This window comes from Phalaenopsis equestris, unplaced genomic scaffold (assembly GCF_001263595.1).
Source record: "Phalaenopsis equestris unplaced genomic scaffold, ASM126359v1 Scaffold001269, whole genome shotgun sequence".
NCBI classification, from domain to species: Eukaryota; Viridiplantae; Streptophyta; class Magnoliopsida; order Asparagales; family Orchidaceae; genus Phalaenopsis; species Phalaenopsis equestris.
In genome coordinates, this window is record NW_018165708.1 from 83132 (window position 1) to 110318 (window position 27187).

The 27187-nt window shown below is 33.2% G+C and overlaps 1 protein-coding gene across 1 annotated transcript in view; it reads right to left on the reverse strand.

Annotated features, from left to right (window-relative positions):
- Positions 1 to 859: 859 nt before the first annotated feature.
- Positions 860 to 27187, reverse strand: part of LOC110033731 (ubiquitin-conjugating enzyme E2 36-like) — a 28842-nt gene continuing 2514 nt past the window's right edge. Inside the window, exons 4-8 of the mRNA XM_020737792.1 lie at positions 19267 to 19325; positions 2334 to 2375; positions 2181 to 2254; positions 1298 to 1395; positions 860 to 1142 (exon numbers count right to left, since the gene is read on the reverse strand). Coding sequence (XP_020593451.1) covers positions 1105 to 1142; positions 1298 to 1395; positions 2181 to 2254; positions 2334 to 2375; positions 19267 to 19325 — 311 coding nt within the window. The 3' untranslated portion in view covers positions 860 to 1104. The remainder of the gene's footprint in view (positions 1143 to 1297; positions 1396 to 2180; positions 2255 to 2333; positions 2376 to 19266; positions 19326 to 27187) is intronic.

Consider the following 27187-nt stretch of genomic DNA (forward strand, 5'->3'; position numbering starts at 1 on the left):
AAAATATGAATACCTATCAAAACATGACAGAATTTCCTGGAATGGAAGTTACCAGTACTCCAATCTCCTTTTCAGATCATAACAATGAATCCACTGAGTTTTATGCAGCTTGACAGTTTTAATTCATACGACAATCAAGAAATTGAATTTGACAAAGGACAATCTCATAGATGTGATAGAAATTAATCCAATCATCCTCTATGCTAATGAAGCACCTTTAAAAAACATTTTTTTAATCTAATTCTATTGTCAGAAACACAGAAAGACAAAAAAATACATACAATTATACCTATTTTTAATTTGCCTCCGCAGGTTGAATAGAAACATGAATCAAGCCCCAAAAATGTTTAAGGCATACTTGGAGGTAAGATCGAAATAGGTGTAAGAAAAATGATAGCATTTCTTCAAAATCTAGCAAAATGTAATTTTTCCAAATATTTGTAATAAGTGCGAGAAAGCAGTCTGCTCCAAGATATCTTAGTAGGGAAACAGCTCCCTCACAAGCTTTGCTCGCAAACCTTCCAGTGAAGAGAAAATATTCCCAACTAGCAAAACACTCCTATAGCTCCAGACATTGGAATCACCCTTTTCCATCGCACTCAACACACACCTGAATTTTCTAGACTAATTTATTCTAATAATACACATGCAAGCTTGCAATCTCTATCAAGTAAAACTTTAAAAAATGGAAAGTAATAAAAAAATATTCACGTTTTCACATAGACTTCTCAGGAAATATAAAAAATGCTTGCATTTTGAAGGACTTTTATCATGAAGCAGCAATCAAACGTACCGAACATCAAAGCAATAAAAGAACATTTTAAATGAACACTCCAAAATCCACCGAAAGCTCACTAAATAAGATTGGAAAAAAACATGTAGTTGCATGATAATAACAATTTGGACGGTAGACTTGCAAGTGTATTGGAAACATCTCTTGATAAAGATACTTAGTCGTTCTGAAATTATAAGCTAGTTTACATTATGCAGATTTCAAGCCACCATCTCATTGATGGAAAAGCTATCAAACTTCCCAGTCATCATTGCCTTCAAATCATACTCGGGTATATGAGAATGGTATAATTTCTCATGCTGAAAATGCGGCTACGGACCACTTGCATATAAACGAGTCCATTCCTTAGCTGTACCATTCCAGGTAAATGAATAAAAATACAAACAAAATAAAAAATTAGAATGGCATAAATTCCGTCCCCTAAAGAAAATCAAAAGTTGACAGCTTGGTTCCAGCAAAAAGGAAACCAAGAATGAACATATACTCTACAAAAAATGGGCAAACCTGTCTCAACAGCTTCGGCTTCGTTTGTTTTCCAATGTTTAGCAATGTTGTCAGAAAGTGGGTCGTCTGGGTTTGGAGCACTCAGAAGGGCTTGGATGCTAAAAAAGAGAAAAGTAAATAAGCATTCTTAGTATCATTATGAAAAATGATGGGTCATTTTCAAGAATAGTACTTTTAATCAGCAAGAAATTATCTAAATAAAGTGTAATATGTGGCATTAAATAAAATGACTCAAATTTGCAATTTATAAAGTGGTAAATGCAAAATTAAATAGATGCACAGGAAAAGAAAGCAACATCTTGCATTCACAATGTCTATCGCGGAGCTGCTTATATAATAAACGCTAGTTCATATTTGCCGAGAGTGGTGAAAATGTTCAAAGATAATAAAGGAATCCTAAATTTATTTGAATAAAAGCTTCTAAATTCTCTCTCATGTGCAGATGACACATTAGCAGGAACTTTAATTTTTCACATTTAATTTTTCACATAGCTATGGTGTTGAACGGACCTGCAATTCCAAAGGTAATGGTTTATCACCACTTAAGCTACATTGAGATTTATGTTCTTGTTGATATAAGTCTCCAGAATTGAGAGAAACCTATGAACAATTATGAACACACAAGTCAAGATGAAAATGAGCGGTGACAAGGTATTATTGTATGGAAAGTTCTATAGGTAATTGCTAGCATGCTTTCTGTCCGCGTTGAAGTATGAGTCAGGCAGTTAATATTTTTCAACTTTATTAACATTTGTTGCAGCCAATTAACAAGAAAGAATAAAATTAGTTGATTATGTTAAAAACAAACTTCTTAAGGGGGTCATATTTCGATTTGTGCATGACAACAGATGCTTGCTAGACAAGAGAATTAAGAGCTCGTCACCTCAACAGAACTGTCCTAATTTGCAGAGCAGGACTCCACTTATCTTTCAGAATATCAAGACAAATCCTTCCAAGCTGCATTTGTAAATGTCTTCCATCAAGAAAAAATAACGGAAAAAAAATCATATAAACCAATAAAGGTGTCTGTACTTGCCTTGTCAATGTTGGGATGGTATATTTTAGTAAGAAAACGGACCTGTTGCAACAATGACTTAAACATTTACAGTTCATATGTCAAAGATTCTGATGTGCATGAAAAGAAGATGAAAGGATGAAAAGATTCTTCCAGCATATTAAAAAAACAACTGAATGCGTCCGTGAATATGAAAGGATTAGTAAAATGGTAAAAAATTGAAGAAAATAATCATGTTTTATCTTTAAGAAATTAACAATGATCATATAGGTTCATGAGTCATCAAATTTATATAATAAAAAAAATATTAAATTTAAAAAATAAAAACTGTCCGATAGCCCTGATAGGAAACATAAATATAACATGCAAGCGCAAATTCAAGTGATCTAGGCACACATCAAAATGTACCTCGTAAAGGTTATATTCCGACTGATGCACAACAACAAAACAAATGGGAAGAAGTATTAAAAGCCACATAAAACTAACCTATATATGATCTAAATACATGAATCATTGTAAGCGTTTTTGCATCCTTGATGTAAATACCTTATGCCGTAAAAACTAAATGGAGATGAATCAACAGGCAGGTCTAGCATTTGTAGTGAATACGATAATAGTGTTAAAAGCACAGGACCATATTCAGTTGACTCCATGATTGAATTTTCCTTTTTTCACTAGTCTTTATTTTTTTTTATTGTTATTGCTTTCAATAAAAAAAATACTTGAAGGGTCTAATTTATTCACTGTTCGCAAAAAATAGAGACAAAAAACATATTTGAAATTAAAAAACAAAATCAGATTAATTTTGATTTAATCATCATAAATAAGCATCTTTAAATTATAATTAATACCATGAAAGACCTAGAATTATAATTAATACCATGAAAGACCTAGTTATATTTAATCTTATTTAAGATTTACACGATCCAGGTTACGTCAAAAAGCACATATGAATTAATAAATTCTTGAATTCAAAAATATTTTAATCAATTACATAAATAAATATTTTTTCAAACTAAATTAATTAATTGTTGGCATATCAACCTCAAATAACCACAAATAAATGAAACCAAAGCCATAGATTCAAAATACTGTTATTAATTATACTTGATAACTAATTTATTAGCTAATTATCAGTACCTAATTAATACACATAAACCTTAATATAACATTCAATGATCTCACTAAAAAACTAATTCTACATTATTTCCCTAAGTAAACAGTTACTTATCATAATAACTAACTCGCGAACATTAAGAACCTCCGAGCGAGAAAAAAATAGTTAATTATAGGTGACTCTAGTGATTTAAGAGTTAATTAATTATTATTGCTTTCTCTAAATCCATAGATGGTTATATTCAAGGTCAAATTTGTAGTATATGTGGCTTTACGGTTAAATTGGCGGTTACTATTAAGCTTTCCAAATTGATTATGATTGATTATCATCCTCTTACTTTAAATTATATTATTGGTTGGCTGGTTGGAAGCAAAAACTCTTATGGGCTGCTAGTAGATCGCAACTCATAAAGTTTAATATTTCAAATTACATGTTTCACTGGCCTACTATTTTACCAAAAAGTTTGAAGAAGAAAAATATTTTATGATTTTCAATTTTCTTTGAATAATAATAACAATAAAAAGCTTCATACTATTAGTTGCAATATCATTAAGATACAAAAACATACTGGAGGTCTTGATATCCCTTCCTTGGATAATATTAATGTGTAGTGTAAGTCAAAAAAATTATGGAATTTATACAATGATAGTTCTTAGCTTTCTAAATAGTGTGTTAATCATTATGGCTTTATTTGGAATAATTCTCATGTTTTGTCTTCTCCTTTTTTAAAATTTTACTAAAATTGCCTCTAAGATAAGAATTTATTTAAATATTAAAGTTACTAATAATAATATTTTATATTTTCTTTTCTGATCCTTGATTACGATTTATCTTTTAAAGATCATTTTGGTGATATTATTTTTACTTGGAGTAATTATCCTGAGTATGTTTTGCTTAAAATGTCAATATCGAAGGTTGGTGAAATTTAATTAATATTAACAATTTTTTGGGTTATGCTTGTCTTTAGAATCATAAAATTTCTTACTCTCATAAAATTGATTATTATTCTCTTTATGATTCTGTTCCTTGTGTTGATTGGTTTAAACTTTTTTGGTTTGAAGGATATTTTATGAAATTTGCCTATCACAATGGGAAAATTACTCATGAAGATTTGAAAACTTGAGATACCCTTTCTCGTAGAAAAATGAATATTAATAATATTTATTTATGTGATAATGTGTTTGAGGCTCATGATTATCTTTATTTTGAATGTTATTTTTCTCATTATCTTCTAAACAAATGTGTGCCTAATAAGAATTTCTTTAGATCCCTTACCGACATTTTTTCAGTTTTATATCATTCTAATAATATTCCTTGCAAAATTTAGAAAAGGTCTCATCTTTTGGCTATACAAGTTACTACTTAATTTTAGAAAAAATCATTGCTCTTTGGAAAGACTTATTTATTATATTCATTGGATGATTATTTTTAAAAATAGGAAGTGGAAGTTAAATATGCCTATTCCTACTTCTATTAGAAATTTTTATAAGTTCTAATCCTCCGCCTCTATTTTATTTGTAGGAATTTTCATTTGTTTTTAGTTGTTTGGTGGTTTTGGTTGAGCTTTGTTGCACCTGTTCCTTACTTTAACTCTAACCATCCTTTGAAACATTAAAGTGGTTTTCTCATTTATTTTGTTTTGATTCAATAAACTTGGATAGAAATAGTTCAACTATTTAATGAATTTATCTCAAAAGTAGTTGAGATTCTGTGATAGCTACTTTTATTTTGTGATGGATGCTACATATGTCAAAGATGTTGTTTTGGCTCTCTTTGTGCTTTGCTAGCATTTTCTTACTCCTTTTTAACAAGATTTTTATTTCACTAAATTTGGATGGACATTTTGGTTTATGAAGAGTTTTATTTGGTGATGTTGTTGCTTGTAATAGTTTTTTCTTTGACTACTGGTTGATATTGATTGTTTGGTGCTCTATTTTTGTCCTTATGTGTTTGTTACTAATTGGCTCTCTGTGTTGCTTTTGTTTATCTATTTTTGTTCTGTTATATCAAGTATTTCTCTTTAACTATCACTGTGGATCCTTTAGCAGTTCCTATTTTGGTATTAGCTATTTCAAGTTTTTTTGTTTTGTCTTTGTGATTTTAAGGTTGATGCTCCTATTACTTTTGATTTTGGTATTAGTTTTTCCTTTTGATTTTAAGGTTGATGCTTCCAATATTATATTTCTTCTTTAATGTTTACTGATTGCTGAGATTGGTTATGAGCATTGATGAGTTCTAGTCGTTAATAGAATTCAACCAGATTCAGAATTCATCAGAATTATGAATTCTAAATATTGGATGGAATTTTAATATTTTCTTGCAGGCTTGAAGATTTATAGATTTGATGTTGAGGTTGATGTTGTTGTTGCTAGTGACTGTGAGCTTGCTATTGTTTGTCTTGTTGTTACTCCCCCCATACATACCACCTAATTTATGTGTATTTATCACATTGAAATTGAAAATATCACTATTTTAACTTTTACGAAGTTAAATACACATTTTCATTCGAACGTAAGCTACTATGTATGTAAAAATTGAAGTTTAGGTGTTAGATATGTAAATACATAGGAATTGAATGATCTAATATGTAAATCTTAAGAAAAAAAATACCAACATTTCAATGTTATGGTAGTTTTGTTTTGTTTTAAAAAAAATAGTTTTGCATATTCTCAATGAATGTTGGTATTATTTTTTTGTGATATTTGAGTGAAGCAAAATAGAAAATAATAAAATAAATAAATAACTATAGTTTTTGCAGCTCTAGATTTATTTATTAATTTCTTGTATGTATTTCTTTATTAATCTTTCTAATAATTATTTTCTAATTAGTGTGAGATTCATACGAAACTTGCAATTTCATTAAAATATATTTAAAGTGCAGCTTTACACTAAAATATGAAATTAATTTTTAAAATTTATTTTTGATTACCATTTAAATTATGTTGTAGTTAATAATATAAAAAATAATTTAATGTTAAATTTATTTTAATCTTAGCTTACTTAAATTAAATTAAAATTTTAGTTATAATTCATAATGGGCAAGATGGACACATCGCTCTCTACCTTTTTAGCATGCTAATTCATCCCATCTTGCTCTTCATTGTGAAGGTCTTAGAAGCGTCCATCAAAATAACTCCCAATCATCTACTCGAAGTGTCAAATTCATCCCCATGCTTCCTGAAGCTTCTCTTCTCTCTCCATATTCCAGTCAGAGAAAACATTAGTTTTAACTTCATATAGAATAATATAATTGTGTATATGTCTAACATTTATATTTATGTTTTTAATTTGTAATAGATGTTATATGTCAAGTTAGCCGGAAAAGTTCTTGACAGAGGAGTAAGGATTAGCAGAGATCGGGCAAAGCTTCGGGTTAAATATTTTTAATTTGTAATAGATGTTATATGTCAAGTTAGCCGGAAAAGTTCTCGACAGAGTAGGGATTAGCAGAGATCGGGCAAAACTTCGGGTAAAGTGATTAGTATTATATTCTATTTTTTTTTTACATTTGGAATCTAATTTGTATAACTTATTATTTTGCAGAATTATTATTCTTCGATGAAAATCAATCCTAATTTAAGGAGCGACAGTAATTTGAGATAAAATTAGTTTCATATATGATGACAAAAAACAATTTATTTTTAAAATTGTCCAAAGTGTGCCTTTAATATTAAAAATTAGCAACGACGAGTCCTTACTTTAAAATTGGGCAATAACTAAAAAATAATGAAAAGCTTGTGATATTCATCAATAATAATGATATACAAGGCTTTAGTTTGAATTATGTGTTATTATTTTTATTTTTGTAATTTGTTTATATAATAAGTTCATCCATCCTAAAAACAAAGGTTGGTTCCACTCCTAGTTATATAATAGACCTTTCTATTATCTCATGATACTTTGTGGCATGTATTTTATAAATTAAATATTTATGAATAAATGTAAACTAAATTCTACTATATATTTGTCAACCTTAATTAATGTTAAAATATATATCAACAATTATTATGTGTTGTTCTATAAAGTCAGTTTGTAAGGTAGTACCAACTCAAAAAATTTCGAATCTTAGAAATGCGTACCATTGTAGACTTGATTTTTGTTATAATTATGGTGACGAATTATTTATTTAGGGATCATAATTGTTATATGACCAAAGTTGTTGCATAGTTTGGTAATATAAATGAAAAGATGTTATTCTTTTATAATTTCTTTGATGATCTAAAAAAAATTGTGTTCATTAATATTATTAAAATAAATCAAATAGGTCTTTGAAAATCAAATAAATTGTTGCAGTTTTGACACAATAGTCGATATGCTCTGTAATGTTCATAAGCTTATAGCTGAAAATAATGTTGCTACATCTTTTGATGCTCATAGTTAGCATATTACAGATTAAAGACAGACCAAAGCAATCTAAAATGACCCTATCATAATAATGGCTGGTAACCGATACCTCTTCCTCACCATCCACAACTTCAAATTTGTACTTTCCACCGTAGACATCTATCACTAGGACTTGGCCAACCCAACAATGCTTTTCTCTTGACAATCTCCAAACATCAAAAGTTATGATGCGCTCCTCCTAATACTACATTTTGTAATGTTAGTAACTCCACTAAAAGTCATCATCAATCATTCTACGTGTCCAAAAAGGATGTTTACAAAACATTAGGACTTGTATATTATAATGTATGACGACCTTCTCTGGTTATTGCTATTCAAGGCTAAAAGTATTTCTTATTAAAAATAATTTCTCTCATCTTTATCTAGTTTTTCCTATGTTACCAAGTCCAACATGCCTCACAGAATTCTTCACTTCAAAATCATAGTTGAGAGGAAGCAAATAAAACATATTTCTTCATCGTTTTCTCCATGCTCCGACAAAATGAAATTAATATAGTTCTCCATATAAGCCGGAGCAAAATGGAGTGGTTGCATGCAAAAATCAGCTCATTAAAACAACTATACATTCGAGTGCGTTTGCGACGGCGATGCAGCATCGCACCGCAATTTTTTTTGTCGCCAGCTTTCTCAAAAAACTGTAGCTGAAAGCTGTGTTTTCCTACCAAACCTAACTACCTGTGTTGACCGCTAGAAATCTGTGATTTGACTTTTTCAAAAAAAAAAAAAAATTGTAATAGCCACTGCATTTTTTTGAACAACAACTTCACAATTGCTGCTTCAAATAGTTGCAACTGCCCCAAATAGGTCCGAAGCTTGTTTTTCCCTATAACCCATGGATTGAGATCTTATGGCGGTATATTTAATAAATTGGACTCCATCCAAGGCAACCAATATGAAATCCCCTAGCCAACTACTCTATCCAAAGCAAATGTCCAATGCCCATCTCCAAGTAATAAGATTTTAATACTTCCCATGGCTCCAACCATATTCACCTCATAAATGCGCCTAGCACCACACCAATTCTATCTTCATTGGATAAGCATCCTCACATACATGATCAAAATTCTCCAACTCAATCACAAACAAGATCATAAATCTATCACCAAATACCCCTTACCTATACAACTCAACCCAACCTCCGATCACAGCAAGCCACTCATCCACACCTATGCTCTAACCTTCATTCCAGCTTGTTGCACTTACACATCTTGTCACCATACTCACACAAATACTATAGCCACAAACACTATCCCATCAGCCACTCCATCCACATACCCTCCACCTAGCCAATTACCCTCAAAGCAAATACAAACTCTCCTTTAGCTATTAAATTCCTTCACAACCCCGCAGTCGCAACACCATTCATCTTCCCATAACCATTCATCTTCCCATAACTATTAAATTCCTTCACCTCCCCGCAGTCGCAATACATGCATATCTGATTTAAAATGAGGTCGCTAAAGTTCAAACTATCTACAATTTTCGTGTTTTATCTTTAAGAAATTAACAATGATCATATAGGTTCATGAGTCATCATATTTATATAATTAAAAAAATATTAAATTTAAAAAATAAAAACTGTCCGATAGCCCTGATAGGAAACATAAAAATAACATGCAAGTGCAAATTCAAGTGATCTAGGCACACATCAAAATGTACCTCGTAAAGGTTATATTCCGACTGATGCACAACAACAAAACAAATGGGAAGAAGTATTAAAAGCCACATAAGACTAACCTATATATGATCTAAATACATGAATCATTGTAAATGTTTTTGCATCCTTGATGTAAATACCTTATGCCGTAAAAACTAAATGGAGATGAATCAACAGGCAGGTCTAGCATTTGTAGTGAATACGATAATAGCGTTAAAAGCACAGGACCAGATTCAGTTAACTCCATGATTGAATTTTCCTTTTTTCACTAGTCTTTATTTTTTTATTGTTATTGCTTTCACTAAAAAAAAATACTTGAAGGGTCTAGTTCATTCACTGTTCGCAAAAGAATAGAGACAAGAAACATATTTGAAACTAAAAAACAAAATTATATTAATTTTGATTTAATCATCATAAATAAGCAACTTTAAATTATAATTAATACCATGAAAGACCTTATAATTAATACCATGAAAGTAATTAATACCATGAAAGACCTAGTTATATTTAATCTTATTTAAGATTTACACAATCTAGGTTACATAAAAAAGCACATATAAATTAATAAATTCTTGAATTCAAAAATATTTTAATAAATTACATAAATAAATATTTTTACAAACTAAATTAATTAATTATTGGCATATCAGCCTCAAATAACCACAAATAAACGAAACCAAAGCCATAGATTCAAAATACTGTTAATAATTATACTTGAAAACTAATTTATTAGTTAATTATCAGTACCTAATTAATACACATAAACCTTAATATAACATTCAATGATCTCACTAAAAAACTAATTCTACATTATTTCCCTAAGTAAACAGTTACTTATCATAATAACTAACTCGCGAACATTAAGAACCTCCGAGCGAGAAAAAAATAGTTCTTTATAGGTGACTAGTGATTTAAGAGTTAATTAATTATCTCAGGTTGTTAGTAATAATAATTAATAATGAAAACACTGCTGAAATTAACCCTTAATTAGCCTATCATTAATTTATTATCGCATAAAAAGTGTACTAAATAAAATAAGGAATAATTGATTATTTTAAGAGCTTGGGTCGCGGTACTGTAGCTGACACGGTACCGAAGACCATTGTTTCCTTTTTGATTCCTTGCCCTTTCTATCACTTTCCTTGCCCACCTCCCTTTCCTGTCCTAGCCTTTTTCCTATTATATTACCTTTCCTTCTTATTTTCTTTCCTTTCCAATGACCTTCTATTTTTATCTACTAGCTTCTATTACATATATGCATTGTGTGCTTATTTAGAATTCAGATTTTGATGATTTCTGATTTCAGCTTGTGACCTCTAAGACGTTTTTCCCTAGTATCTTGGCAGCGAGAACATGCTCCGACTATAACTCGTTCAAGGTGGTGATTATCTCCGCTCCTCCCCTCTCTTTCGGTCGTTGTCCACCCTTCTGGTTGTTGTCCAAGTTGTCGTTGTCCTCTTGCGGTCATTGTCCACCCTTCAGTTTATCCAGACCACGCCATTGTCATCTTCCGGTCACTGTCCACCCTTCAAGTTGTTGTCCAGACCATCGTCATCATCTTCCGGTTGTTGTCCAGACCGCGTCGTCAACTTCCGACTGTTGTTCACCCATCAAGTTGCTATGTGAACCAGTGTTGTCATCTTACGGCCTCTGTCCACCCTTCAGATTGCTGTTCAAATCACCATCACCTTCTGGTAGCTATCCACCCTTCAATTTGTTGTCCACCCTTCAAGTTGTCCAAACCACTGTAGTCATCTTCTGCTCGATGTCCACCCTTCAACTTGTTGTCCAGACCGCCATCGTCACCTTCTAGTTGCGGTCCACCATCCCCTGCACCTTGCAGCAGGCCACTGCCCATCCTTACTCCCAATAGGTCACTGCCGCCGATCCTCCTGCTCCTTCCAACAAGCAACCAACAATCTCTACCCTTCCTGCAGGCCGCCAATCGCCGCCTATTGTCCCTCCATCACCACCACTCCCTACAGCTAACTACCTATCAAACCTACAACAGCTTCCTTTCCACCGTTCAGATCTACCACACTCCTCTCTAGGGAAAGCCATTTATGTGTATTGCATTGTTTCTTCCTTATTTTCTGCAGAGTCGTTAGTCTCTTGCCAGTTGCATGTTGTTATTGTTTATCGTTGTTATAACCGTTTGAATTAAGAAAAAAAAAACACTTCTTATTTGGTCATGATTTGGGTTAACTCTGGTACCAATGCATATTAAAGGATAAATTATTTTTGAATAATTAATCACTCTAAGTCTGATTGCAATATTAAACTACTAAAAAAAACTTAATGACACTAACTACAAATAACCATTAGTTCGCTAAACACACTTGGAATCTTTTAAAAACAGGTGCAAACACTCATAATGTTTATATCCTCTTTTATTTCAAAAATAAGAACTAAATGCATGATTATTGTGAAACATTTACAAAATTTCAGCTAGCTAGGACATGCACACACACCATAACCTAAGCTCCCTTTTCTTTCTTTTTTATTGCCACCTCATAGTTCCTTGATATTCCTTCTACCTACTGGCCAATCGGAGAATTATCAAAATTACTCTTTAACTATTTTTATCTAACTCATCAAGTCTTGGACATTATAATTAATATTATTTGACATGTTATGTTCCCTATAAAAGCTGTCTTAGGATTATATAAAAACTACACAAATGTAGAAATAAAATTCACAACAAATTCTCTTCAATTCTTGGCATGACATAAGAGCCCTAGACCTTTTCTCTCCCAAGAATTTTCATTGCACCAACCTTCATTGTGCATTATTATAATCCTACAGTCTTCATTGCTATACCGCACTGCTTACTTTTATCCTAGTTATCTATAACCACATCAAGAAGGCCAGCCATTTGACATGGGACGCATTCTTCCACAAGCCAGAGCCGTGTTCGCTCCAATCCTGTGAATACAGGATTCCTGTGAAGGCGGGATTGAAAGCCGAGCAGCATGACTATTTTCAGCCATTTCCTTCTTTGTTTTATTCTTTTCTTGTTCCTGTCATTTCTCTTTATTTTCTGATTTAAGTTATTTCTTATTACGGAGCTTTTATATATTTCTTCTGGGCTGTTCAGATTTCGGTTTTTTATTTTATGAATTCAGAACGTTTTCGCTTAATTTTGTTCTCCAGAGTGCAATGACATCTTCCATTCGAAGTGATGTGACTGTAGCTTGCCTAGGAACAAGTGGTGGATCCCCCTCGCTGTCCCTGATTCGTCGTCTTGCTGTCTGTCCGCTGATTTTCAGCCGAGCAACCGTCGAAGCCACTGCCTCCAGCTGGTTAATGCAGGAACCACCATTTTATTTCTTCCAGTGCGCTGTCCAGATGCCCGTATCTCGCCAAATTCCATTGGGTTGGTGTTTTCAGTCCGAACAGCCGCTGCACTTAGTCAGCTACCATCCTACAGCAGATCTTGCTCCTTACATCCTTCCCAACACTGCCAACAACGGCTATTATCACATCCATGCTACTCCAAAACCACCTCCCCTCAAAATCAACTTCTAACGGTATCATTTGGTACTAAAGGTAGCCAAAATTTCGGTTGGGACAATGAGACGCTATGACGCTAAGGAGAAACCCTCAAAATGTGCTCGGGAAATTACCATTAAAGAAATGTAGTGAAAGATCATCCAATTGCAACAGAGGCTCTCTTATTTTAAAAAAAAAAGACAAAATGGGAATCACCCACAACAACAACAGTGATCACTCAAATGAAGGAGATGAAGAAAACCTTTTTCACCAAGAAGTTCAAATGACAAAGTCGATACTGACATCAATTCAGTATTGAGTATAGGAGGAAAGAGGCTGATTTTGGAGTAGGTGGATTTACCGGACTTCGATCGTCGCATGGATATTGAAGAATTCATTGAGTGACTCCAAACAAAAGAACGGGTCTTCTTTGAATACAAGGTTGTTCCACCTAACATAAGGATAAAGCTTGCCACCATCAAGTTGAAAAACAATGCGTCTTTGTGGTTGGAAAACTTAAAGCGCCTACTCAGCAATAAGGAAAAAAAGTAAAATCACTATATGATCTAACGATGAAAAGAGAGATGTAGCATAAGTATTTGCCAGTTCATTATAGACAAGTGTTCTTCAGGCTTCATGACATATGCAGAAAGATCTTGTAGTAGAAGAGTACACCACTGAGTTCGAGTAGCTTATGTTGAAGTATAAACTAGAAGAGTTCGAGGAGAACACCATAGCTAGGGGGATGAGACCGTCTTTTGGCAACATTATATAATTGCAACCCTATTGGACCTTACAGAATAGCCAACCCTTGGCTCAACACAGCATCAAGTTCACAACACCTTTCAAACTGGATTCAATCTTTAGATCAAATAGCAATAACACACCAATCAGAGTATCTAGACCCAAGACTTGTAAAGAGAAATCGGTACAGCAGGAAAAGGCTGATCAAACCAGCACTACAAAGCATTTCCCATCATAAAGTATTTCAAATGTCAACGCTATGGACATGTTGCATCTAACTGTCCGAATAGGAGGGTGATTTCTTTCAACCAGCAGGGTGCAGTGGAGGAAACAGAGAGGAAAAACCTAAAGGGGTAGAATAGAGAGGTGTACCATGTGCTTAGATGAATTCTTCAGACCAAGCCTAAAAAGGATCAATAGTGGCTTAGGCATAACATCTTCCATACCCTTTGTATTGTGAAGAAAAAGGTGTGCAGCATCATCATACATGACGACAGTTGCGAAAATGTGGTATCTACGCAGATGATGGATAAATTGAGCCTCTCTACCAAAAACATTCCCAATCATGCTACCTAACTTGGTTGACGAAAAGAAAAGATTTGTGTCGACAAAAGATGTTTGGTGGAATTTTCAACTAGAGACAAACTCCAGGATCAAGTTTGGTGTGATGTCGTTCCTATGGATACATATCATATTCTATTGAACCGACTGTGATAGTACAACAGAGGTACACTTCATGATGACCACAAAATACCTACAGATTTAACAAGGATGGGAGGTGTATTGTACTTTTGTTATTAAAAGAATCAGTAGTGAGCACTTAGATTAAGATTGGAGCAATCGTGCCTCATGCGACCTTTCTAAAAGCTATGAGAGAGACGCCAGTGGGACTGACCTTGATAATGCTAGATGGGACTGACCTTGATAATGCTAGAAGGCAGTGAGATGAACTAACACCTAAGGTAGTGTGACCATTATTAAAAGAGCTTCAAGATGTCTTGACGGACAATATGCCACATGGATTACCACCATTGTGAGAGATTCAACATGCTATCGACCTTTTCCCAGGATCAATGCTTCCAAACCGGCCAACATATCAGATGCGACTAGCAGAGTATGAGAAGCTACAAAAGCAGGTTGACGATCTAATGGCTTGAAGATTAGTTTGTGAGAGCATTAGTCCAAGTGCTATGTCATCTCTGATCATGCCAAGAAAGTATAGATTGTGACGCATGTGCATTGATAAGAGGGTTGTGAACAAGATCACAATCAAGTACATGTTTCCTATTCCTAGGTTGGGCATTATGCTTGATCAATTGCATGGAGCCAGTGTCTTCTCCAAGATTGATTTGCACAATGATTCATCAGATTAAGATAAGACCAAGAAATGAGCGGAAGACGGCATTTTGAGGTACGAGATGGATTACATGAGTGGATGGTCATGCCTTTTGGTAAGTCGAACGCCCCGAGTACTTTCATGCAATTGATGAGCCCAATCTTTTGATCCTTCAATGGATAATTGTGCTTGTGCATCATACTGTAAAATAGTTCAAAGGAAGGACACTTAAAGCATTTACAACAGTATTTAAGGTTCAAACAATTATATGATCATCCAATGAAGTATTGTTCTCTTACACTGCAGACGCATTTTCCAGTATACATTATTTTAGCAGTTGACATTGAAATGGACCTAGCATAGATCAAGGCTATTATAGCCTTGACCCAGACCCCGGTCATTTACTCAAGTGCAACAATTTCATGGTCTGACTTCTTTTTACAGGAACTTTATCAGAAATTCCATCTCGATTGCACAACCTTGTACAAAGCTTCTCAAGTCAAATAAATTTGCGTGGTCACATGATGCTCGAGCTAATTTTAATGTTGAAGAGGCAGGTGACTCAAGCCCCCACTACCGCACTTCCAGATTTCAATCAAGTATTCGAGGTAGAGTATGATGCCTCGAATGTGAGAATTGGAGCTATGTCAAGTCAAGGAGGAAACTCGTTGCTTTCTTCAGTGAAAAGTTGAATGATTACAGGATAAAGTACTCTACATATAAGAAATTATATGTTACTATGAGAGCAATAAGTCACTGAAGTCATTACTTGCTGGCAAAAAAATTATTCTCAACACTGACATAAAACCCTGGAATTTTTTAATAGTCAAAACAAGCTAAAGGGTAGGCACGCCTCATTGGTAAAATTATTTTCTGCATTCCACTGTGGTCAAACATAAAGCATGGATGCATTGGGCCATCACCACCTATTACCCATTACAATATTTGTTTTGAAGTGTTGAAGGACTTGTATGCGACTAATGAGGATTTTTAGGATATTTAGATCAAGTGTCAGGAGATGTCGGATGAGCAGTATCATAGATCTAATGGATATCAATTCTTCTAGAATAGAAAATGCATTTCTCATAATTTCTTCAGAGAAGTGACACAATGAGGGAATTCCTCCAGTGGAACCATTGTTAGTATTATCATCTATATCGATGATATTATGCTCACCGGTGATGATTTAACAACATTGGAGTCTCTGAAAAATATTCTTGTTACTTCATTTGAAATGAAGAACTTAGGATCACTCCGGTACTTCTTAGACATGGAAGTTACTAGTTATCTTGAGGCATTTGTCTGTCTCAACGCAAATATGTGTTTGATCTATTTATAGAGAATAACCTACTCCTATGGAAACCAGTGACAGTTCCAATATATCCCAATGAGAAATTAGTCGATGATCCTAATACTGTTTCGGTACTTCTTGTGGAGAAACTCATTTATGTCGCCCATGCTCGCCTTGACATTTGTCATGTAGTAGGTATTGTAAGTCAATTCATGCGTGATCTCTATGAGCACCATCAAGAGCTGTCCATAGGATCCTGCACTACTTAAGCACACCGGGCTCAGGTCTACCTTTTCGCGTCACACCTTTCGTTCTATTAATGTGTATACAGATGCAGATTAGGCCACTTATATTCATGATCGACAAACAACCTCAGGATATTGCTCATTCGTGTAGAGAAATCTTGTCACTTGGAAAAACAAAAAATAGTTGGTTGTGGCCTGGAGCATGCTGAAGCCTAGTTTCGCTCCATGTCCTTAGGTATCCATGAAGTTCTCTAGTTACACATCATTCTCCATGAATTACGCTTACCGGTCTCTGCTCCTCTCTAGCTGTTTTGTGATAATAAAGCCGTCATTAGCATCACCTGTAATTCGATCTAGCATGATCGCACCAAGCATGTAGAGATTGACCGACACTTCATTAAAAAAAAAGCTTGATTCAGGGGAAATTTATATTCCATTTGTTCTATCAAATGATCAATTAACAGATATCCTCACAAACAAACTTTCTCGGTCGTTATTTGACAACTTCAATTCCAAGTTGAATTTAAGGGACATCTATGTTTCAACTTAAGAGGGAGTACTAAAATTAGTAGCTTAATTAGTGTTGCAATTATTATTTGGCTTTATTTGCTTTCTTTATTTTCAACATTTTCTATATTTATGTATTTGTAAATTTATGTCTTTCCTTTTAATGTGGGACTTGTAATGTGTATTTATACACCTCTTTTTTATCAATGAAAGTATGAACCTCTATTCTCAAAAGTTTAACATTGAATTTTACCTACCCCCATATTTGTGCATCTTCAACTCTCCATAGTACATATGCAAAGTATGTATTTTTTGTTACTAAAATATCTTCAATGGAATATTACTCCCACAATCCCTCTAACAATATCATTCCTTAATCTAACTTTCTTTTTTTTTCTAACTTTTTTTATTTTTTTGTGCATCAATCTTAACATTCTCATTTGTAACTTTCTTTTTTTTTCTAATTTTTTTTATTTTTTTGTGCATCAATCTTAACATTCTCATTTGTCACAACCAACATAGTAATTAGTGGTTTTTTATCAGCCAACACTTGGGTCCAAATAACACATCAATTTTAATTGAAATTTATACAATTTAACTTTGATAGCAGAGAAAGATCAAATAGATTTGATTAGGCTACTCAAATGGTCAAAATTACACTAATGCATGAATCATTATGTGTCTGTGAGTACCATGACCACGCATATAAAAGAACTCAGCAAATACATCTTTGTAGCTTAAGAGCACTCAGTTAGCTACCCAAAGAATAATATTTCACTCATTCATCAACCAATAATTATCAAGTGCAACTGTTTAGATATAATGAGTTATAATGATAATGTCAAACATTTGAAACAACATCAAATCCCTTTCAATCTTATGTTAAAATTCAAATTTCATATTATCCAACAACCAATAATTTAAACACATAAAATAAACAAATATTAGAAATAATAGGAATTAGATCCTTAATAAAAATGGGACTAAGATGGCTTTGAAAAAGGCTCTGATTCAATTTTCTTGGGCTTTAGTTTGATTCTTTCAAATTGACCTATGGCCAATTAGTCTTTAAAAAGAAGACTTAGTCTAAATAGAGGCAAAGTAAGCATAAATGATAATAAATTGTTTTAGTATCGATATTTCCCGAAGTTAATCAAAATAGTAATTTGTTGGTTCATTATGAATTTCAGAACAATTTAAGAAAAGAGATGTATGTATTCCCGAAGCTACTAAACTAGACACGACTACTACCTGATTTATTTTAAGTATTTGGATATTATAAGGCAAAGTAAGCATAAATGATAATAATTTTTTTTGGTTACAAATATCTTAAAGCTTAATTGAGTATAAAAGTCTCGATCCTGAGTATATCTATTTAGCCTCATTCAACTTCTCACTAAAATAGACAACTAGGTAACTTTTCTAACTAAGAACATGTCCTAAACTAACACCAATGGCACCACATGGCATCTCAAACACTCTCCCAAAGTTAGTGCGTTTTAGAATTAGTGATGCAAGCTCAACAACTATATTTTTTCCAAGCTCAAACACTCTCCCACATGGCATCTCAAACACTCTCCCAAAGTATCCACACAAATTGCTCATATACCATGCCAATAAAAATGCTTGATGTTGTAGGGAATAAATATTTTTTTTTCTCACAAGTTCATGTATGAAATACTACAGAAAATGCAAATTATCAAGCAAAACTTATAAACTGATTAATTCAACCAACATGAGGTGATGGTGGGGTAGGGTGGGGTAGGGTGGAGCAGGGTTGGTGATTATGAAAGCTTTCCCAAGAGGCTCAAAATCAAGATCTACATGGTTACAAATAGTTTCCCACATTAATCTCATAAATAAAAAGACAGAGCTTTCCCAAGAGGCTCAAAATCAAGATCTCCATGGTTACAAATAGTTTCCCACATTAATCTCATAAATAAAAAGACAGCCTCAGTTATGCCAAAATGGATTGAAACGGTTAAAAATTCTAATTGTAACCTATCAGAATCACTTCTTTAAAACCAATATATTTCTACTTCTTACTTAAGAATGCATGTAGACTTGCACATTCATGACATTAACAGGAAGGAAAATCACAAAAATCTTCTAGAAATCAAATAAAAAATTGTGAATACATTTTCATCAAAAGTATTCTTACCTTTGGAGCAGCCATTGGATATTCTTCGGGGAGAAAAAGTTCAAGCTTAAAAACTCCTCCTAACAAAAAGTAAAGAACAAGGAAAAGGACATCAGCTTTAAGTTAGAAGATGCATGTGTATGTGTGTGTGCCTGTGTGTGCGTGCACGTGCACGACTGTGTGTGTACTCATCTTTTCTCGGTATAGAACAAGTTAATATTTAACAAGGTAAACACTAGGAACTTCAACCTAATTATATCCATCACTAAACAATCATCACCATTATCATTAGCTTTATCATTCATATTTGAAGTCAGATTTCAAAACTCAATTTACTCTGTTATACCTTCCAGATATTGCTTGGGTTGTTAATTCTAATGCAATTATGCAAATATTTTTATTTTCTTTTGTGGTAAGCCTTGTTATTTTTGCTCTACAATTTTCTATTATATTCATTCCACTAACACAAACAATTTTTAAATAATGAAAAGTACAAAAACCTGCATAGAACTTCAATCTAGGGTTAAATCTAAATAATTTTTGCTCTACTATTACTCTGACCTTCAAACTCTCCTCGGAGAAAGATTTCCCATTACAGAATGATTTTACAATTGAATCTCAACTTGAATATTAACCTAAATCTAGGAATGAATCATAGTCTGCATGAATGACAACGTCTAGATCCCGGTTTAAATTTATTTCTAAATCAAAACAAGTCTCCAAACTTAATACGGAAACTGAATTTTCCCTTGAGCATGATTACTTCATAATTCCTAAAATTGTTAGTTGTTTCTTCTCATTCTCAAACTCTCATAGAAGTGCATGTTAAGCGTTCTCACGTGTAAGATAAATAGCACAATAATGATTTCCCAACTTCGAACCTGAATTTTCTTGTGAACTACCAAACTTCATCCTAAAATTAAATCTAATCCACTCATGCTTGAAAAATTGCTAGTTTACTAGTTCCTTCGCACTCCAATCCACAAGGAATTATCTATTATATTTATAAAATGCAAGATAATTAAAATAATGTATCTATGGCTTTTATATTGACGGCTTTGTCCATAAAAACCTAGGTTGAAGATGCTTTTAACAATAAAGTTGGTTGATCATCTTGTCTAATAACCCTTCACTTTGTTCTCTTGTATTCCATTCTAAAATGCTTACTTATATAAAACAAATGGTCAGGGGAAGTTTTTTGAAAGACAGGCCCTTATCACTAGTTCTCACAATCTTATACTAATAAAATTATTATGCTACATTTCTTTTATTTTGTGGGCTATTATGTATTTGGTAAGTTGTAATGGAAGCAATTATGTTTGCTCTAGCTTTACTTAATGAGAAGAGATGTAATTGGATGATTAAGAAATAAGAGAATACAAATTTCTCCATCTTTCTTCATGGAATCAGAGCAAAAAAAAAAAAACCTAACATTCCTTCCCCCTCCAAAAGCTGCATGTCTCCCAGCAGGCCCTCCGTCGGAGCCTCTCCTTGCAACCAGTATTGGGATCCTCCCTACCAGCAGAGCGTTTATTCCTGCAACCAGATGTTATTCCAACAAGCGTTTATTTCTGCATCAAGATTGTCTGTTGTATCCAGATCATCACCTGCAAACGTTCTTGCAGCCAAGCTTTTCTTTTAGATGCAGACATACCTTTTGGAGCAGAAGTTTCTTCTAAAGCAGCAAACCTATCGCGCCACATGCAACTGACAATCTTTCTACAGCAGAGGATCATCACTTCCTGCAACAGACGTTCCTTCTAGAGCATCAAACCTATCACACCTTCTGTAGTCGAAATTCCTTCTGCAGTAGACGATCGCCACCTCTTGTACCAAAGTCACCTCAAGTAGCAAGCAAAAGAGTAAAAACTCGTTCCATCCAGCCTTCCAAAAATTTCTTCCTGCCTTCCCACCGACAAGCAACCAAAACTACTTCCCAAGCAAACAGAAGAGCCGCAAGAATTTTGTCGACCTTCTAGACATTTCTCACCGGTCAACCTTTCAGAAGTCTCTCATCGTGTGATTCTTCAAGTCATTCGCTGTTTCAACTAGCAGCAGCACGACATCCAAGAATTGTTTCCATCCCTAAACATGCTAAGGTTGATGACTAGGTACAAGATGAAGACAGTTGTTCTAATTTGGAAGTTACTTTTGAATCACAGACCATAATTTCTACCCAAACGGCCCCAAAACTCTCACTTTATCACAAACCATAAATTCATTAGGCGTAAGTTCCTTCAATGGTCACAGTTTGTGTTAACGTTCATTTGCGGTAAAGGAAAAGAGGAACATCTCACCAGAGAGGACACAGTTCTTGAGCTCATTGATCCTAACCATCGTTCATGGAAGATACAGAATCATATGATAATATCTTAGTTGATCAATTCTATGAAAACAAAGATTTGAGAAAATTTCTTGTTTTATAAAACAACACGAGAAATTTAGAAAGTAGCTTGTGAAACTTATTCTAACACCAAACACTATAGAATTGTTTAAGATTGAGACAAATGTATGAGCTCTGACAAGAAGAGTCAAGTGTGACTTAATACATTAACTAACTTTTAATACATTAACTAACTTTTAAAGTACTCGTTACAATTAGATATGTATGAGACTTATGTATGAAAGTGCCCTTAAGATGCTATGTTGTATAAAATAATAGCGGAGAAGAAGAGAATGATCAAGTTTTTATTGAGCCTAAATAATAATTGGGATGAAGTCAGAGGAAGAACTATGGGAATGAAGGCTCTCCCTGCCACTAAGGAAGCCTTTGCTGAAGTTATAAGACAAGAAAGTAGAAAGAAGCTCATGATAGGAGGAAGTGTGGATTCATCTAATATTGAAAGCTCCGCCTTTTACATACTCATCTCATTAGTCAAAGCCAAATAAGAATTGTTCCATGAGTGAACATTGTAAGAAACTTGATCACACAAATAACAAGTGCTATACACTATATAAAAAACCTGCATATTGGAAACTTGGGCAAGGGAGAAAAGACCAAAACTGCAATGCCAATGCTACTAACCCTTCCGAAGGGACAGTTGACCATAGCCTCTTAACCAAGAAACAACTGGTAATATTAAAGGAACTTATTTTAGGCACAACTGAGCGATCTACTAGCTTGATAATACACCAATGTATCATATCATGTATTGCTAACAATGATTGATTTCAACCTTGGATAATAGATTCAAGTGCTTAGGATCAAATGATTAGAGATATTTATGCCCTTACCCACTACCCAGAGCTCGCCAACTCCAAATTTATTAGACTTAATGATGAATCTCTCTCCAGAATAATTAGGAAAGAAGTAAAAGTCTCCACAGATATTCAACTTTCTTCTATCATATATTTTCTCCAATTAGATTGCAACTTACTTTCCATTAACAAGCTTACTCATGACCATGTTACTAAATTTCACTCTTACTCTTATGAATTTCAAGTGGTGAATTCGAGAAATGTGATTGACAGTGTTAAATTGCATCAAGGTTTATACCTACTCAAAGAAAGATAATCTTTTAACACATGTTTTCTTCATCGTCCTCCTCCCATGTTCTGAGACTGTTGTGTCTGAGCCTGTTGAAAGTCAAATTTTGTTATAACATTGTTGACTGAGCCATCTCAATTTCCATTATGTTGCAAAATTCTAACATCTAATTATTAATAAAAAGTCAGAGTTTTATTAGTGTGAAACAACTAATTGGCTAACGATACTCATGTTTATCTTTTATCTCAATACAAACCCTCAAAACTTTTCTCTAGCATCTACAGTGACATTTCGGGACCAGCAAAATGAAAAGAAAACCAATGGAACCATATGGTGTCTTCTTTATTGATGACAACATTACAACTAGTTGGATATTCCTCATGCAGGAAAATTGAAACTGCACAAATTTTTCAATATTTTCATAACATGATTTTCAATTAATTCCAATGCAAACTTCAAATTCTCAAAACTTAAAAGGAGAATAAATACTTCAACTCTAACATTGAATCCTAGCTTGCAAAGAATGATATCAACCATAGATAATACCTTTTTTTAAAACCAATCCTACCACCCCAAATCTGATATTCAGAGGGAGTTTAGGTCAATATCAGACTTGGGATACTACTCTAAAGTCATTACAAGTTATCCCACTTCTCTACGCTACTCTGCATACCCACATTGATCAAGAGTCAACAATTTACTTTACTTTCCTTTATCCATCTTGTCTCCTAAGTTTCGCCAATTGAGAACATCCAACCTGAGAGTGACAACAAGGAACTTCATGTGTATACTAGGAGAAAGAAATCCACTAAGTAGGACAAAACCAATATGCAAACACATGAATGCTTACAAACAAACCTGAATCTACACATCCCTAAAGTTTCAGAGGAGGAGGAATCCGGTGGAGAAGATAGAGAAAGGTGCACAAAGTATCATATCCAATATTATGTTGTATATGGGAAGTTATCTCAACTTATAAAGCTTTTGTATCTAATATGGATATTGTGTTGATATACAACTCTATTCATAAAGCACTTCAAAGTTCATAATAGAAAAATGCAGTTGAAATGAAGATCCAAGCTCTTGACCTAACTGGCACGTAGACCTTTACAAAACTTCCTCCAAATAAAAAGCATGTTGGGAGCAAATACATGCTTAATGTCAAGTACAAAGCACATGAGAGAATTAAGAGATTCAAGGCTAAGTTGGTGGCCAAAGGTTTCACTCAATCTTATAGGATAGACTATCGAGAGACAATTGCTCAAATGGTTAAGTTAAACACTGTAAGAGTTCTTCTTTCTTTGGCAGTGAACAAATAATGAGAACTACATCAACTTACTATCAATAATGCAGTTTTGAACGGAGACCTTAAGAAGTTTATACGGCAATCCCGCCAGGACTAAAAAAAGACTCAAATAAACATCTAATTTGTAAACTAAAAAAAGTCATTTTATGGCCTCAAACAATCTCCAAGGGTTTGGTTTGACAAGTTTGTCAAAGCTATGAAATCTAATGGGTACATCCAATGCCAAGCAGAATAATGTTATTCATAAAGCATACACGGATAAAAGAAGGCTGTGGTTATTTTACATTATTTTTTTATTTTTTTATTTTTTAAGTATATAGGAAGGATACACTTATAATATATATAGATAATATGATCCTGACAGGTGATGATGAAAAAAAGATTGGGAAGATTAAGAAAATCCTTGAAATTGAGTTTGAAATTAAGGATTTATGAGTGACGAGATACTTTATGGGCATGGAAGTGGTCAGGTCCTATATGAGTATTGTTATATACCAACAAAATTATATTCTAGACCTACTAAAAGAGAAAGTAATTTTGTGGTGCAAACCTACTAAGAATTCTATTAATTTAACAAAAAAAGTTGCATTCAGGGGGAGAAAAGAAACTAGTGGAAAAGGGTGGATATTATCAAGCTATCACACACTCGACTTGATATTACTTATTCTGTTGGCATTGTAAGTCAACATATGAATAGTTTGAATGAAGAACATTTAGAAATGGTTTGCAGAATATTGAGATTTTCTAAGAAGACCCCTAACAAAGGGTTACTATTTAAGAAATTTGATAACAAGGAGTTAGAGGTTTATATTGAAAATAGTTGTCGCGAGAACTCACAAACAGAAGGTCCACATCTAAGTATTGTTCATATGTCTGGGAAAATCTTGTCACTTCGAGAAGCAAGAAGCAAGTTGTGATCTCTAAAAGTAGTGTAGAATCTGAGTACCGGGTACTCGTTTTGGGAATTTATGATGGAATGTGGATTCAAAAATTACTTTATTAGTTGGGATAAAGATGTTATGTGACATCCAAGCTCTCATTAGTATTGTACAAACTCTAGTGCATCATGTCAGAACCAAGTACATTGAGATTAATAAACAGTTTATCTCTGAGAAGATTAATGGAGACATTATTCACTTAAACTACATTCTAACTCATCTTCAAGTAATTGATATCTTCACTAAATCTTTAATTTCAGGCAGCTTCACTAATTTGAATACCAAACTAGGTCTTTACATCATCTATGGCATATCTTAAGGGAAGTGTGGAATTCTAAGTTTTCTATTTTAGATTTATTCTCTTTTATTCATGTTGCATTTCTTTATTTTTGTTAGTTATTGTGTATTTAGTAAGTTGTAATGATAGGAATTAAGTTTTCCCTAGCCTTATTACATAAGGAGAAGAGATGTAATTTCATGATTAAGAAATAAGAGTACAAGTTTTCCATATTTCTTCACCGTGTATAAAGAAAAATTTATAACTATAGCGTATGTCCATTCTAAAGTCTAAGGTAATAGTGGGAAAAATTATATTTTAATAGATATTTATCATGTATGCATTTTGCATTCTACCTGTAACAGAATATCTAAAGCAACATCAAACCTCATCACATAAGAATAAAAAATTTATCTAATAATTTTGTACTTAATTTGTCAATAATGTTAATCTAGTTTTCTATGTTGAGATATCTTATCATATATAGTACTTTCAAGGTTCCAAAGTTTCCTTCTTGCATCTGTGCAAGTCAAGTTCAGTATTCCCACTAGCAAAGCCCCCTCTATTTTCCAGAGTCGCAACTTCAGTTCCAATTTCATCTACCATCATAAAATTCTTGGATGGCCAATGAAAAGCTATAACCCATCTCTCACAATCTTTCACATGGAACCTTTATCATAACTCCCTGAAGGAGAGAGTTCTGCATACCCCGTGGGAGTTGATAATGCCATCCAATCACGACTTCAAATAAACATCAACGCCACAAGATTGATTAATCATTTTCTACCTTTATTAGTGGTAGGAAATATTAGACTCTTCTTTAATATATTTGAAATTATCAATTTTATAAGTTTAAGAGTTCATTTATTTAAGTTCAGGAGCAATTTCAAACATACCACTCAAAATCTGGTTTATTTACAAAACTAACACCCACATTCCTACATTCATCAAATTCACAAATAAACACACAATATTTTCAGTTCCATCAAATTTCCAATGGATTTGCAACTTGCAAAAATACATAGGTTTTATAGTTTATCTTTTATACAGGTTTTAGATTTGCAAATATGCATGATCTAAATGGCCTGCATATAATTTTCCCTTAAGCTTATTTATAGATATTACTCTCACGGTCTTTTTTTATATAAATACAATCCTATCTTTTAAATGATGGATTACTATAATTGATAATTAGATGAATTTTCATCTCAACAATAGTTGCTGATTGTCTCTTTCTACTCCATAAATTATGGTTTCTTCTTTTTCTTAGCTCTCTCTTTAAGATGCCTCTACACTTCTATTCCCTTGAGTCTCTCTGTTTTAACACCCAGTCACATCTTTTTATTTAATTAAATTGTGCAGCTCTATGCCACCTTCAGTGGTAATTTTATCTACATGTCTAATGGATGCATCTTTAAACCTTCACTGTAGAAATGCAAACTAACTAAGTCTAATTTTATTTTTCAACTATCTTATATTCAGCAAATACTATTCCGACTATTTCATTAATATAAACAATGTATCTTATCCTTCATAATTTTGCCACACATCTATATTAACATTTATTTAGTATCATGTTACACTTGCTAACAATGTCATTTTTACCATCAAAACTGGTATCCATAAGAAAATCCATCCAAAATGCAATTTATAAAATAGACCTTTAGGTCTCCATGATATAGTTGCATTGTAAAATACTCTCAAGACAATTCTCCGTTTTAGACATCCCCCATTATATTCCCATCGATCTATTTTGATAGCCTTCCATATAATAATTTCATAATACTTATACCCATCATAGCATATATCACTTATCTTCTAATATTATTGAGTAATAATCATTAGTATCACATCCACTAAAATTACAAATCCTATAATTAATATTTATTTTTCTACTCTCAGGATTAATATATTGTAAGTATATATTCTTTTTT